The 14,045-nt window shown below is 38.8% G+C and overlaps 2 protein-coding genes across 3 annotated transcripts in view; both read left to right on the top strand.

The window, feature by feature from the left end:
* Positions 1–14,045, top strand: part of rnf11b (ring finger protein 11b) — a 160,513-nt gene that overhangs the window by 80,263 nt on the left and 66,205 nt on the right. The window lies entirely within an intron of this gene.
* Positions 63–14,045, top strand: part of faf1 (Fas (TNFRSF6) associated factor 1) — a 163,029-nt gene continuing 149,046 nt past the window's right edge. For both annotated transcript variants that reach the window (XM_049486053.1, XM_049486052.1), the window contains exons 1-2: positions 63–412; positions 4,036–4,104. In XM_049486053.1, the coding sequence (XP_049342010.1) occupies positions 356–412; positions 4,036–4,104 (126 nt within the window). In that variant the 5' untranslated portion in view covers positions 63–355. The remainder of the gene's footprint in view (positions 413–4,035; positions 4,105–14,045) is intronic.

Below are 14,045 nucleotides of genomic sequence, written 5' to 3'. Positions count from 1 at the left end.
CGTCCCAGCAAAGTCATAAGAAGAAGTGTGCGGCGGATTTGCGCAGCCCTGCGTTAATCGAGCGCATCCCTGTGCTGGGCCGGTTGGTTGATCGCTGTTGCTGCCGCCGTGTGTGTGCTATTGGTTGGGGGAGCTGAGTTAGAGCAGAACCGAGGAGCTGAGCGAAGACAGACCCCCTTACTGCCCCGCTGCGCTGACACAAACCCTGGGGTCCTGCAGGGTTAGAGGGCAGGAGACCCCCAAACCGGACTGAGAGTGTGTGTGAGTGTGTGAGAGTCAGGACGGCGCAGCTGGAGAAGCAGCAGCAGCAGCAGCCCTACAGCAGCAGCAGCAGCAGCACTGTGTTACTACAGCCATGGCCTCCGACTCTGGGAGCAACATGGACAGAGAGATGATTCTGGCCGACTTTCAGGTGCGTTTCTCCCGCAGAGCTCATCTGGCAGGGCGGCAGAAATGTGGGGGAACCTCCAGCTAGCTTATGAGCTCAGTTAGTTAATCAGTTTACTAGTTAGTTAGCTGCTAGCTGGCTAACATTACAGTTTATATGAACGTTAGCTGTTGGTTAGTAGCTAGCTAACGACAGCTAGCATAGCTTAGCTCAGCTTATCTAGCTTAGTTAGTCTTATGAGTTGTTGTCTTTTAAAACTAACTAGCCGCCTGCTTTTAGCTATATCTACAAACCCGATTAAAACACATATATACAGGCTATTCTACTAAACTACACCGCTGTCTGTAGATTTAACTTAGCCAGCTTTTATTAAATATGTGTGTTTCTCGCCTACTAGCAAACTAGCCAGCTAGCTTTAGCTAAAATATGTAGGAGTTTGTTGGTTAGCTTAGACTAGCTTAGCAATAGCTTAGCGTTAGCTTCAGGGCTAACTGGCTTTCATTGTTGCAGTTTGACAGCAGCCGGTAAACTAGCCGGACTGATCAGAGAGCGCGCGTTCTCTCAGCCTGTAGGAAGAGTTTATTAATAACGTGTTTAATACAGTTTAATATTTAGTGTTTTATCTCCTGAGCGCTGAAATACAGCGGAGTGCAGGCGGTTATTCAGCTGACAGAGCGCTCAGAGAGAGACAGAGACTAGCCTGGGTTAGCTGCTGGAGAGCTAACTGCTGTACAGGCTATGACTGGACGATTTGTTAAGCTAGCCCAGTGCTAGCGTAGCTTCATATACAGACCAGACAGGTTTGTTTACTGTGTGAGAGACAGACAGACATTTATACAGACAGACAGAAATATATGGTAGAGAAAGAGACATAGAGAGTGAAAGAAAGCTATAAAGATAAATAGACTGATGGATATGGAACATATATGGTAGAAAGAGACAGAAAGTGAGACAGATAGATATATAGATAGATAGATACGTACGTATTTGGTTAGACAGAGACAGACAGATATGTAAAGAGATGTAGAGAGTGAAAAGAAGGGACAAAGATAAAGGGGTATGGAACAGATAGATAGATAGATAGATAGAGAGAAAAAGATAGATAGATAGATAGATATATAGATAGATAGATAGATAGATATATAGATAGATATATATGGTAAAGAGGCTGTGAAAGAAGTGATAAAGTGACAGTGATATATGGTAGAAAGAAAGGAAGATAAAAGGTGAAAGAAAGTGATAAATAGATGGGCATGGGACAGATATTGTAGATAGATAGATAGATAGATAGATAGATAGATAGATAGATAGATAGATAGATAGATATGGTAGAGAGAAAGACAAAGATGTAATAATACAGTGACAGATAGATATGGTAGAGAGAAAAAGAAAGATAGATAGATAGATAGATAGATAGATAGATAGAGGGAAAGATATATAGATAGATAGAGAGAAAGATAGATTGATAGAGAGAAAGAAGTGATAAAGACAGTCATAGATATGGTAGAGAGAAAGATAGAGAGTCAAAGAAAGAGATAAAGATATAGATATTTGGGTATGGGACAAATATAATAGAGAGAGATAGATAGATAGATAGATAGATAGATAGATAGATAGATAGATATGGTAAAGAGACTGTGAAAGAAGTGATAAAGTGACAGCGATATATGGTAGAAAGAAAGTAAGATAAAAGGTGAAAGAAAGTGACAAATAGATGGGCATGGGGAAGATATTGTAGATAGATAGATAGATATGGAAGCAATAGATAGATATGGGTTAGACGGACAGACATATACATATATACACAGATATTATAGATAGATAGATAGATAGATAGATAGATGGTTAGATAGATGGATAGATAGGTAGATATGGTAGAGAGAAAGACAAAGAAGTAATAATACAGTGACATAGATAGATATGGTAGAGAGAAAAAGATAGATAGATAGATATGGAAGCAATAGATAGTAGAGGTGTGCCAAAAAATCGATTCACATAAGAATCTTGATTCTCATTTACTACGATTCAGAATCGATTTAAAATGTCCCAAAATCGATTCTGAGGGGCGGGTTTTAGACTGATTTTGGGCTGGGTATTTTTGTTGGACCTGGCAACCCTGGGGATAGCGCTTGTCCCTTTGGAGATCTTCCAGACACACACAGAGCGTAGGTGTTTGAGAATCACCGGTAAGATGGCAGAACAAGCACTATATTACCTTAGATTAACGTGTAGTTTCAATGTTTTATGGCAGAATGCTTCATAACAAGCATAAAAAAGATCGCTAGTAGTTAGTTTCAGTAACTGTTAGCTAGCTAACTAGCTAACTTTCCAGTTCCACCTTAAATAACGCTACAGGTGGCAGCGGGCTGCAGCATTTAAGGCGGAACGGAAAAATAACAATAAGCTAATCAGAGCTAATTTCAGCTCCTCATCACAGAGGAATTAAGGAATGGACAATATGAATTAATTTCTCCACCTCCTGCCCCCTTTCTGAAGAAATACAACCACCTTAAATTAACTAGTTAATCAGCAGCTGCTCCTGAACTTTAGCGCTCCACTGCTATCATCACATCAGCCCAGCAGCGTCACCTACACACCACCGCTAGTAGCCTGGTAATAAAGCAGTGTTATTTATTTATGTATTTATTGTTCATTAACGTCATTGTGATATCCCAGTGATTCCTCTGTCACTGAGGACCCACATTCCTGCACATTTTATTGTTTTTGTAACACATTACTTGCTCCAGGACCAGTGCATATTATGGAGGGTTTTTTTTCAATACGATTCATAAGCCAGAAGCAGAAATATTTATAATTCAAATCGTTTTGAATCAAAAATCGATTTTGAATCGAATTGTGGCCCCCAAAATCGGAATCGAATCGAATCGTGAGATAGTAATCGATTCCCACCCCTAATAGATAGATATTACATTACATTACATTACATTTGGCAGACGCTTTTGTCCAAAACGACTTACAATAGTCAAGTAAAATATGATATGGGTATATCAAATATGATATGGGTAAGATATGGGTTAGACGGACAGACATATACATATATAGATAGATATGGTAGAAAGAAAGGCAGATAGAAAGGTGGTACGTGACCGATATGGTAGAGAGAGAAAGAAAGTGATACAAATAGGTATGGGTTAGATAGATGGCTAGATAGAGAGAAAGAGAAGTGATAAAAAGTAATATAGATAGATATGGTAGAGAAAGAACGAAAGTGAAGTAGATGGGTATAGATGGGTCAGACAGATAGATCAATATGGTAGAGAATTGAAGAAGACAGTGATGTACATAGATATGGTAGAGAGAGTGAAAGAAATAGATAGATAGTAGATAGATAGATTGTTATTGAAACAGTTTCTTCGAAATTACCTTTTTTACACTTACGTTTGTTTCTTTTACTGCACACCATAGCAGAAACTGAAAGAAGTTGTCTTTGTCCTACTTGTACAGTTTTACAGTTTACCTATAAGTGCTTTTATAGTCAAATATATTAAATAATCTGCATTGCAGTAGGTTTCCCAAACACAAGTCATTTTAATCTATAGAAAGAGACTGGTGAGTGTGATTAAAATTCACATTCCTTAACTATGAAAAGCTCTCATATAATTTTATGACCTACTGTTTTATTTCAGGCATGCACAGGAATTGACAACATTGCAGAGGCAATCGCTCTCCTAGAACTGAACAACTGGGACTTGGTGGTAAGTTTCACACACATGTACTATAGTATCAACAGTTACAGATTACAAAATCTGACTGATGCTATTAACTCATATTGGTTGTGTTTTAACTGTGCTGCTTTTGTTTGTGCCACTGGTGACTCCCATACAAAACCACAAAGTGTTCTTTATGCAGAGCGCATTATCTATTATCTGCAGGGTCTATTGTGAGTTAGAACACAGAAGGTTCTAGCACAGTTCTCCAGATGCAGTGTCGACACGTGCTGCAGTGAAAGCAGTGCTGCATGTATTGTGCCAGACATCAACAGATTAGTTATTTTGTTTCATCACCATGGTCGTTTTTCTCCCCAGAGTCTACTTGTTTGTGATTTTAAAATGACGTTAGGGCACGTTATGTCCTCTGTCTGTAGTCCGAGTTGCTCAAACTTGCTGGCTGAAGTTAGTCAAGAGAAAAGAGCAGAATTGACTGATGTTTTTGTGACCAGTGCACAGTGGAATACAGCATTTATTACAATACTGGCAGATAACGTATTAGAACATAGGGATGCGGCATTACTACTTTTTTTCCCCTTCTGATATCACATCATATCACATGCCAGATTTTAAGCATGATAACGAGGGTGATGACTAGCATACGCCTCCTCCGATACATGTGGAGTCAGCCTCCACCTCTTTTCAAACTGCTGCTGATGTAGCATTACCGACTAGCCAGTGCTAACACTCGGAGGAAAGCGCAGCAACTCTGCTCTGATGCATCAGCTAACAGACACCTGTGCTGATTAACATCATCTATCCACCCAGACAGAGCAAGGCCAGTTATGCTCTAATGGCAAACTGCTTAACCTGGATTTAAACCAGCTATCTCTGTCATAGTGGCAGTGTTCATTGCTATTTGTTATTCTATATAATGCTATTGCATAATAATCACAATATAGCGATCTAAGCTCTAATTCACCCCCAGAATTCTGGAATGCAGAGCTTTTAGCCGATGCTCCCAACAGGCTTTCAATGCTAGTGATAGGGGTGTAGAGTTACCATGCAAAAAAAAAAAAAAAGCCCTGATATTTAAAACAAGGCACTGAGAGCGTAGAAAGGGCACAGATACTTTATTAAAAACACTGTTTTATGTTTATACACACAGTATATATATGTGTATGGTTCACCAAATTCCTGTGTTATTTGTGCGAATAACACATCAGTGTTCTATGCTTTACCCAGTAATTCAGAGCTAAGAAACAAATGGTTAGAATTTGTCTATGGAGGAACCAGTGAAGTACAACTAAGATGGGTAGGTGTATGTTTAGAACAGTTCTGTTAACACCAGTTACTTAGCTAGCTATCTTGTGTAAGCAGAGGTGGGTAGTCCGAGTCCAGAAATTAAAAATCCACCCTATGCGGCTCTGCTGTGGCTCAGCCAACAAAACCCCGGGGTGAATTTTTACTTTCTGGACCTGGACTATCCACATCTTTGTGTAAGTAACTAGGTTAACATAGGATCTCCGGTGGATTTGGTGTTTTACAGAGACTCTAAGACTAGGTCAGTGGCTGAACTGCACTTGGCGTTTTAATTTGTTGGTGAAATTAAAAAAAAAAATGTTAATCACTGAAAAAAATGCCCTGATATTTAAAACAAGGCACTGAGAGCTTAGAAAGGGCACAGATAGTTTATTAAAACCACTGTTCTATGTTTATACACACAGTATATATGTGTATGGTTCACCAAATTTCCTCTGCCATTGCCAAACAGCTTATTAAATCTGCTGTTGTTGTTATTGACTCTCTTGTTTTGAGCTTCTGGTTCTCCAGGTGCTGCACCTGTGAGATGGGTTCTGCTACAGTGGTCAGTAGGTTCTGCTTCAGGAATCAGCATCATGCTACGTATGACTGATCTGGATAGAGCCGTGTGATAGACCAACTTTAAACTGGTGTTCTGCAAAACCATTTTACAGCATTATAATAACACCAAACGAGTCAATGGCAGAATAAGCTGTTTGGTATTGACAGAGAGGATTCGGCTAATTTTCATGGGTTCGACCATTTAAAAGAGACATTTACAGTCTTTCCAAAAGTATAACATTTATTACCAAGAAGCAACAAGGGTACAACAAAGAAACATGCATTTTGCTCTATTTTATATTAGTTTCTATTGGATATGAGGTCTGAAATTTAAGTCAGGTGTCTTGACTTAATAATTTGCGGTTTCTAAAATGTCGTAAGGGCACGATATGCTCTCTTTCTGTAGTCAGAGTTTCTCAAACTTTCTGGCTGAAGTTAGTCTGGAGAAATGGAAGGAAATGACTGATGTTTTTGTGAACAGCACTAGGTCTAGACTAGAAATGCACAATGCAATACTGCCTCTATTACAACAATACTGGCAGATATAACACATTTAATAGTGGAACTACTGGGGCTATAACAGTCATATTTCATCAGTTGTTTCAGTTTTATTATCTGTACTTGATAATAAACATGCTAACATATCTGGACTCTTATAACTGCGAGCATAGCAAGTGTCAGTGAATTATGTCACAAGTGGCAGTCAGTGGGCTCCAAGCACAGAGCGCCATTAAAAGGAGCGTGTAGAACACGAAAAAAATGTCATTTTTAGATCAGATACATATTAGTTTATAAGAAAATTTAACCAAATTTAACTTAACCTCCATTGTCTAAAGTATCTAGTAAAAGAAAGTATTCAGAGAAATGAGTCGATCAGGAAAAGCACCATGTCTACATCAACCCGTGAATTAGTATTCATGACCCTGCCCACCTCGGCTCGGGACCGCCCACAGACAAAGCTGAAGCCGGGCAGCGACGCAGTCCCTTCAGATAGGAGCTAAATAACAGCGCTAGGAACAGCATGCAGTTCATTCCTGTGCTATTTGTGCGAATAACACATCAGTGTTTATATACTTTACCCAGTAATTCAGAGCTAAGAAACAAATGGTTAGAATTAGTCTATGGATGAAAAACACCACCAGCCAAGTACAACTAAGATAGGTAAGAGTATGTTTAGAACAGTTTTTTTTTTATTTTTTTATTTTTTTATAAACTTTCTGGACCTGGACTTCTCTCCTCTGTGTGTAACTATAGGTTTAAATAGGATCTCCGGTGGATTTGGTGTTTTACAGAGACTTTAAGACTAGGTCAGTGTCTGAACTGCACTTAGCAGGGTTTTATTACACATGTTGTACAGTAACATATGACATTGCAAACACTGTTATTAGTGTAAAAATGTCTTTATTTTGTTTTGTCCCGCCTGTAGTCCGTTAGCCAATCAGAGGCGATATGTTTGCATGTATGAATATTCATGAGTAAGAGCAGAAATCCTGTTGTCCTCCTCCACCGGACTAAAGCAGTGTTATACCGGATCACCGGAGGAATTTTTTTTTTTTTTACAAAAAACAGCTCACTTGGCATTCATTCATAATAGACACCACAACTAGACATTTTAAGATGAATTCAAAAAGGATGGCATGACACTTTAAGTCAAACAGATCAGATTTTGAACATGAATGCATGTAATTGTTGAACTCCTTGAACTAAATTGTTAAACTTGATAATTCTACAGTAATTGTCTCTGCATTTTAGTCTCAGACTGCGTCTGATATTTGTTAAAAATGTTCAAAATGACTGAACTTTTCATTTCATTAATGCTTGATGTAAAATGTGTTTTAGAAGTAATTCATACCTTGTAGTTTTTATTAAATTTAAAGCACAATGGAAAGTGAGAGCTGGTCTACTTTAAGTATAAGCCGTATAATCTGTAAGAAGCTTTTCTTGATCAAAAACGGGTCTGGCGACAGTATAATCATTGTTAAAGGTAATGGAAATGCATCACACTGCCACACTAAATATTAATGGTGGGAGATATGGCCCTAAAATAGTCACAATATTTTATAGTATTTTTGCAATAATGATACTCTTGCTGATATTATAAAACACTGAATTAAAAAATATATATATTTCAAGAATACACTACTGCAACAAAATGAAAATTAAATTGTATTATCTCATATGATATGATATGGCCTCCTAACACCCCTAACTGAGAGATTAAAAAATACAGAAAATCTATTAGATTGGTAACAGAAGTCAATACAGGTGCTGGTCAACGAATTAGAATAATTTGAAATAGTGCAATCATGAAATTCTTTGAATGCATTTTTTGTGCAGAAAGCAAATCAGGTGTTCACCGCACCTGTCCTACTCGTTAGACTAATCACAGAACTCGTTACCTGGAAAAAAATTTGCTCAGCTGAGCTTTCCAAAAGGCCCATTTAGGCCATTTAACTGTGACACTGTTGTTTTATTGAATTAGACTAATGGAGAAATCGTTTCATTGAATTAGAATAATTTTTATTATAATTACAGTCATCACTTTCTCAGTATTTTGTGGCTGCCCCCTTGGCTTGTATGACTGCCTGAAGTCTCCGCGGCATCGATTTGACCAGCTTGTCGCAAGTTTCCGCACTCACAGCTTCCCAGGCAGTGGCGATGTTCTGCTTCAGTTGGTCCAGCGTAGTAGGCTTTCTGTCGCGAATTTTCCGCTTGACGATGGCCCAAAGGTTTTCAATGACATTGAGGTCAGGCGAGTTGGCCGGCCATGCCAAAACTTCAAGCTGTTTTTTAGTGAACCAATCTTTGGTCGACTTTGCCGCATGAGCCGGTGCAAGATCCTGTTGAAATATGAAGTCTTCTTCGCCGAACTGTTCCTCAACAGTCGGAATCAGGAACGTTTCCAGAACATCTTGATATACGGCAGCATTGACAGTCTTCTTGAGGAAGCAGAGTTTCCCTACACCTCGAGCGGACATGCATCCCCAGACCATAACGCTCTGGGGAAACTTGACGGATCTTTTCACGCACTCGTGGTTGTAGGTTTCGCCACCACGACGCCAGACACGAGGACCTTGGTCACCGAAGGAGATGCAGAAGCGTGATTCGTCACTGAAGACCACTTTCTGCCAGTCTTCAGCAGTCCACTCGCCGTGTTCTTTGGCCCACTTCAGCCGTTTCTCCATTTGTTTCTTGTTCAGCATCGGTTTTACTGCTGGAACGCGAGATTTGAAGCCGAGTTCGCGCAGACGACGGTAAGTGGTTGATCTGGAGACGTCAGCGCCGGTCTGCTTGTTCCACAAGTCGGTGAGCTCGGAAGTGGACTTGAACCGGTTGCTGACTGCGATCTTTCTCAGCTGCTTGTTGTCGCGAGCAGAAGTTTTTCGGACGCCGGAACAGTTGGTGCGCTTGCTGCAGTTTTTCTTGAGAGCTTTGCAGACGGAAGACTGGCTGATGCCGAGCTGCTCAGCAATTTTAGTTTGGGTCAAGCCTTGTTGGCGAAGGGCTTGAATTTGAGCCACTATTCCGGTTGAGAGGTCGCGCTGCTTACCCATGATTGATTTTACAACTTAGAAATTCTACTCAACCCTGACTTTATACTGCACAGTGAACACTCTTCACAGAAAACAAAAAATCGAGCATTTATTCTAATTCAATGAAACGGTTTCTCCATTATTCTAATTCAATAAAACAACAGTGTCACAGTTAAATGGCCTAAATGGGCCTTTTGGAAAGCTCAGCTGAGCAATTTTTTTTCCAGGTAACGAGTTCTGTGATTAGTCTAACGAGTAGGACAGGTGCGGTGAACACCTGATTTGCTTTCTGCACAAAAAATGCATTCAAAGAATTTCATGATTGCACTATTTCAAATTATTCTAATTCGTTGACCAGCACCTGTATTCCAGAATGTTATGATACTAATAATAAAGCACTCCATATATCTCCATATATCCAGGATTAAAGTAAAATAAATGATACTGGATCATAGTCTGTGTATAGCTGGACAGAGCATCATCTTTCAAAAGTGAAGCAACCACAGGTCGGGCGCCCCCTGCTGTTCGGTTTCAGAAAGCCGTGTAACCCCACCCATTCCCATAGGTTTCAATGACAAAACAGAAAACTTTCAATCACGTTTTTTTTTCTAATATACTGTAATTCTACCTCCATTATTTAAATGCAGCAGCTAGTGTAACCTCTGCTTATATTGGCACATTTTTATATCCCCACAGAATTCGCTTTTAAAATGTTATTCAGCTCTATTCAAAAAAGGTGTGGTTATTGTAAAACGGCTGGTTATGGGCGGGACCAATAACAGAACGTCAGCTCCGCTCTGCAGCCTGTGACAGGGGCGGGGTTATTTAAATGAGTAGGCTGTCTCTCCACAGTCTTTCTCCCTCCTCTGGTCTCTACTGCGCAGACTCGGGTTTCAGGATCGCCAACATGGAAGATTTTGGCTTCATTTTTATTGAATGAATGGGAACGGAGTAGGGCTGGGCGATATGGAAAAAAATCTTATTACGATATAGTTTTTCATATCAGCCGATATCGATATGTATCACGATATAAATCAAATCACTTTCTGTTACACTTAAAGGTTTCTTTTTTACTCAGAAGTGACAGAATAAGGGAGTTATGGCCAAAATCACTAGCAGGCTCAGAGCCTTGTGGACAGACACTAGGATGTTAACATCTTGCCAGGTGGGTACAGCTTTTAAATTAATTTTAAAAAGGGGACAAATATATAAACTAAAAAATATGTAAGACCCTTTACATTATATGTCTGTTTAATTTAAATTGCAATAGCACTTTATTATTTTTTTAATAAAATTATATTTAATCAAAAGATCATTCCCCTCCCTGAATGCAGGCAACTACATAAAGCAAAATACAAGAGTATATCACAGTGTTCATTTTGACAGGTGATTTTGATACAGTCTTAGTCTTTTCACTAAAATGTATAATAGTTTTAGTTACATTTTAGTCTATCGGATATTATTAGTTTTAGTCAGATTTCAGTCTAGTTTAATTTTGGTCATATAAAAAGTATGTATTACATATGTTTTACTGTTTTTCTATTTTCTATTTGTTGTAATTTTAGATTATTTACTGCTTATGTTTTTTTTTTTTTAAATAAGAGCCTTTAGGTTTTTTTACATTTAAATTAAGCTAACATTTAAATATTTTAAAGTAAGTGACCTGTAATGGAGGTGGGAGGAATAAAGTCAAGTTTCTGAAATGATCCACTTCTACTGCAGTACAGATTTATACTAACATTACTGGCTTTCAGTAGACTAGACTTACATTACTAAAGTGTATTTAAAACTCCAGTTCAGTAACAGCAATGTTTAGCTCAGTTCAAATACAGCTAGACAGATTATATAATCTTCTGTATTTAGTAAAATATCCAGCATAACAGACTCTCTATCTGTTAAAAACTATAAAACACAAAGACAGAGGAGAATTCTGCCCTCAGGGTTTTCTAACAGAAACAGTGAGAGTTAGGAAAAAAGATGGAAAGTGCTTCCTTTCTGTGTGTTTATATACTAACCCCTCACTCGTGCTGAAGTTAACCTTAATTTACACGAAACGTGGATTAACACGGCTAACGTGCGTTACCTATTAGCTTATTAGAATGTAAAAAGCAGTGAAAGCATCTTAGCTAATGATGACAGATTGCACAGATCCCTTTTACACCTAAACATCGCTAACTTTAAACTGGAGACAAGCTAATCTAACTAGCAGCAAACAGAGCAGCGTTACCTGCCTTCAGAAATCTGAACAAGCTCACCTCTCTAAATATCTTGGAGACGCATGCCTCATATTTAAGAGGTGAGTTTTCCAGTGTAGCGCCGCTAAATAGTATAAATGAAGTTTATCCAGTAAATGGGAGAGAAGGAGCCGCTGTGTGAGGAGTTCAGAGTGGAGGGGCTCGGGGGGTGGGGCGGAGGGGGATGGTGGAGAGGGGAGGGGAGGGGTTGTACTGGGCTGAGCAGCAGTTCAGCGTGCTGCCTGATCTCGTGCTGCGCCTGTTCACAACGCTACTTAAACGGGAAATAGAAAATTTAGTTTATCGAATTTCTCGCCCCGACTTATCGCGATATATAGTTTCCTCGATAACTATCGATATCGTTTTATCGCCCAGCACTAGAACGGAGACACGACGATCTTTTTTTACAGTCTCTGGACTGGACAGATATAATCTGCTCTTGTAGATATATAATAGGAAATGAGAACAGTGTGAATTTTTTTGTGAATCTTTTGCTAAAAACAGTAAAAAAGTAGTACTCTGATGTGATAATTAGGGGTGGGTGATATGGCGCAATTTTTCAGGGTATAATACACTGTAGTTCACAATATTTAACAGTGTTGGCCGTATTATTGTGTACGATACGATATGGCGCACCCCTACTACTAAATAATGTGTTAAAATGTAAAAAGTAGACACACAGTCACACAATCCCTTTAGAATAATGGATAAATGTGTCTTTAGATTATTAATTAAACACAATGAATTGCTAGGTTAATTGAGAAAAAGTAATGTTTAGGTGTTTAGGTGCAGCCCCACCACTCGACCATTTCTGGCTTCATATTTCTGAACTCTGAAGAACGTGCAGCCTGAGTGCAGATCTGAAGTGACGGTTTCAAAGCAGAGCATCAAGAAATTGCGGCTTTCCCCCACAAAAAAGCTCTTTAACCGTGAAAAGGGGGATGTTTTTCTATATTTAGCAGCAAGCTGAAAGTATGGTGGCAGCTGTTCAGAGCGGGCAGGGCCGTGCCCCTGCGGTGGTTAATGCACCTGTAAAACTGATGACTTGCTGTTCCTGTGTGTGGAGCTGGAAGGTTGAAGGAACCTACAAAAGAGCCCCTGTGTGTAGGTTTAGGCCTACACACACAAACACACACACACACACACACACACACACACACACACACACACACACACGTCTGTAAATACACTCAGCATCTACTAATAGCTTTCATTAGCTCTGGGATGTTTAGAAAACCCAGATTTAAGTGCTGTGGTATGTTTTTCTAAATAAAATAATTTTCGTGACCATCTGCCTCATTAGTTTATTATATTGGGTAAGCGCTACGCCTACTCAATTTTGTAAAGTAAAAACCCTAATATTTCATGAAATTTTGCTTGTCTCCTATATATATATATATATATATATATATATATATATATATATATATATATACAGCTCTGGATAAAATTAAGAGATCTGATTTAGCTATTTATAGGTAAATGAGTAAAAAGAATTCCTTATTCTATAAACTACTAGCTACATTTCTCCCAAATTCCAAATCAAAATAGCGTAATATTGTCATTTAGAGCATTTATTTGCAGAAAATCAGAAATGTCTCAAATAATACAAAGGAAAAGTTCATATTCATAAAGTTTTAAGAGTTCAGAAATAAATATTTGGTGGAATAACCCTGGTTTTTAATCACAGTTTGTTTCATGCATCTTGGCATCATGTTCTCCTCCACCAGTCTTACACACTGCTTTGGAAAACTTTATGCTGCTTTACTCCTGGTGCAAAAATTCAAGCAGTTCAGTTTGGTGGTTTGATGATCAGCTTGTGATCATCCATCTTCCTCTTGATTATATTCCAGAGGTTTTCAATTTGGTAAAATCAAAGAAACTCATCATGTTTAAGTGCTCTCTTATTTTTTTCCAGAGATGTAATATGATCTTAAAAATGCAGAATTCAATGGTCCAACATGTAATTATTGTAGGTAAAACAAACAATATTGGAGAGTTTTTATGTGGTTGTTCTGTTATGGAAAATGCCAACAAAGCAGATTTTTCCTTTTTTTTTTGCTTAAGCAGCAAAAAGCTTTATGGCTGCATTCAGATTGCATACAAATACTATACAGCGACACAGTAAGGTAAATGTAGGCCTGTCAGTATGATTAGTTGTGTTTGGACTAGTGTTGCACTGATACTGTCACTCACTTGTAGTATCGGCATTACAGAGCTCTGATGCCAGGACTCTGGTACTGACCTGCATGCACTCCTCCAGACGGTGCATGACTATTGCTGGCTGGGAGGATTTCTCACTTGAAACAAGCGGTTGCACAATTTGTAATGGCAGTATTTTGAGGGGAAGAATGACTAG

Source organism: Astyanax mexicanus, chromosome 12 (genome assembly GCF_023375975.1).
Source record: "Astyanax mexicanus isolate ESR-SI-001 chromosome 12, AstMex3_surface, whole genome shotgun sequence".
In the NCBI taxonomy this organism is placed as follows: Eukaryota; Metazoa; Chordata; class Actinopteri; order Characiformes; family Acestrorhamphidae; genus Astyanax; species Astyanax mexicanus.
The sequence above is the reverse complement of the archived record's forward strand: the minus strand, read 5'-3'. Positions and strand labels throughout refer to the sequence as shown.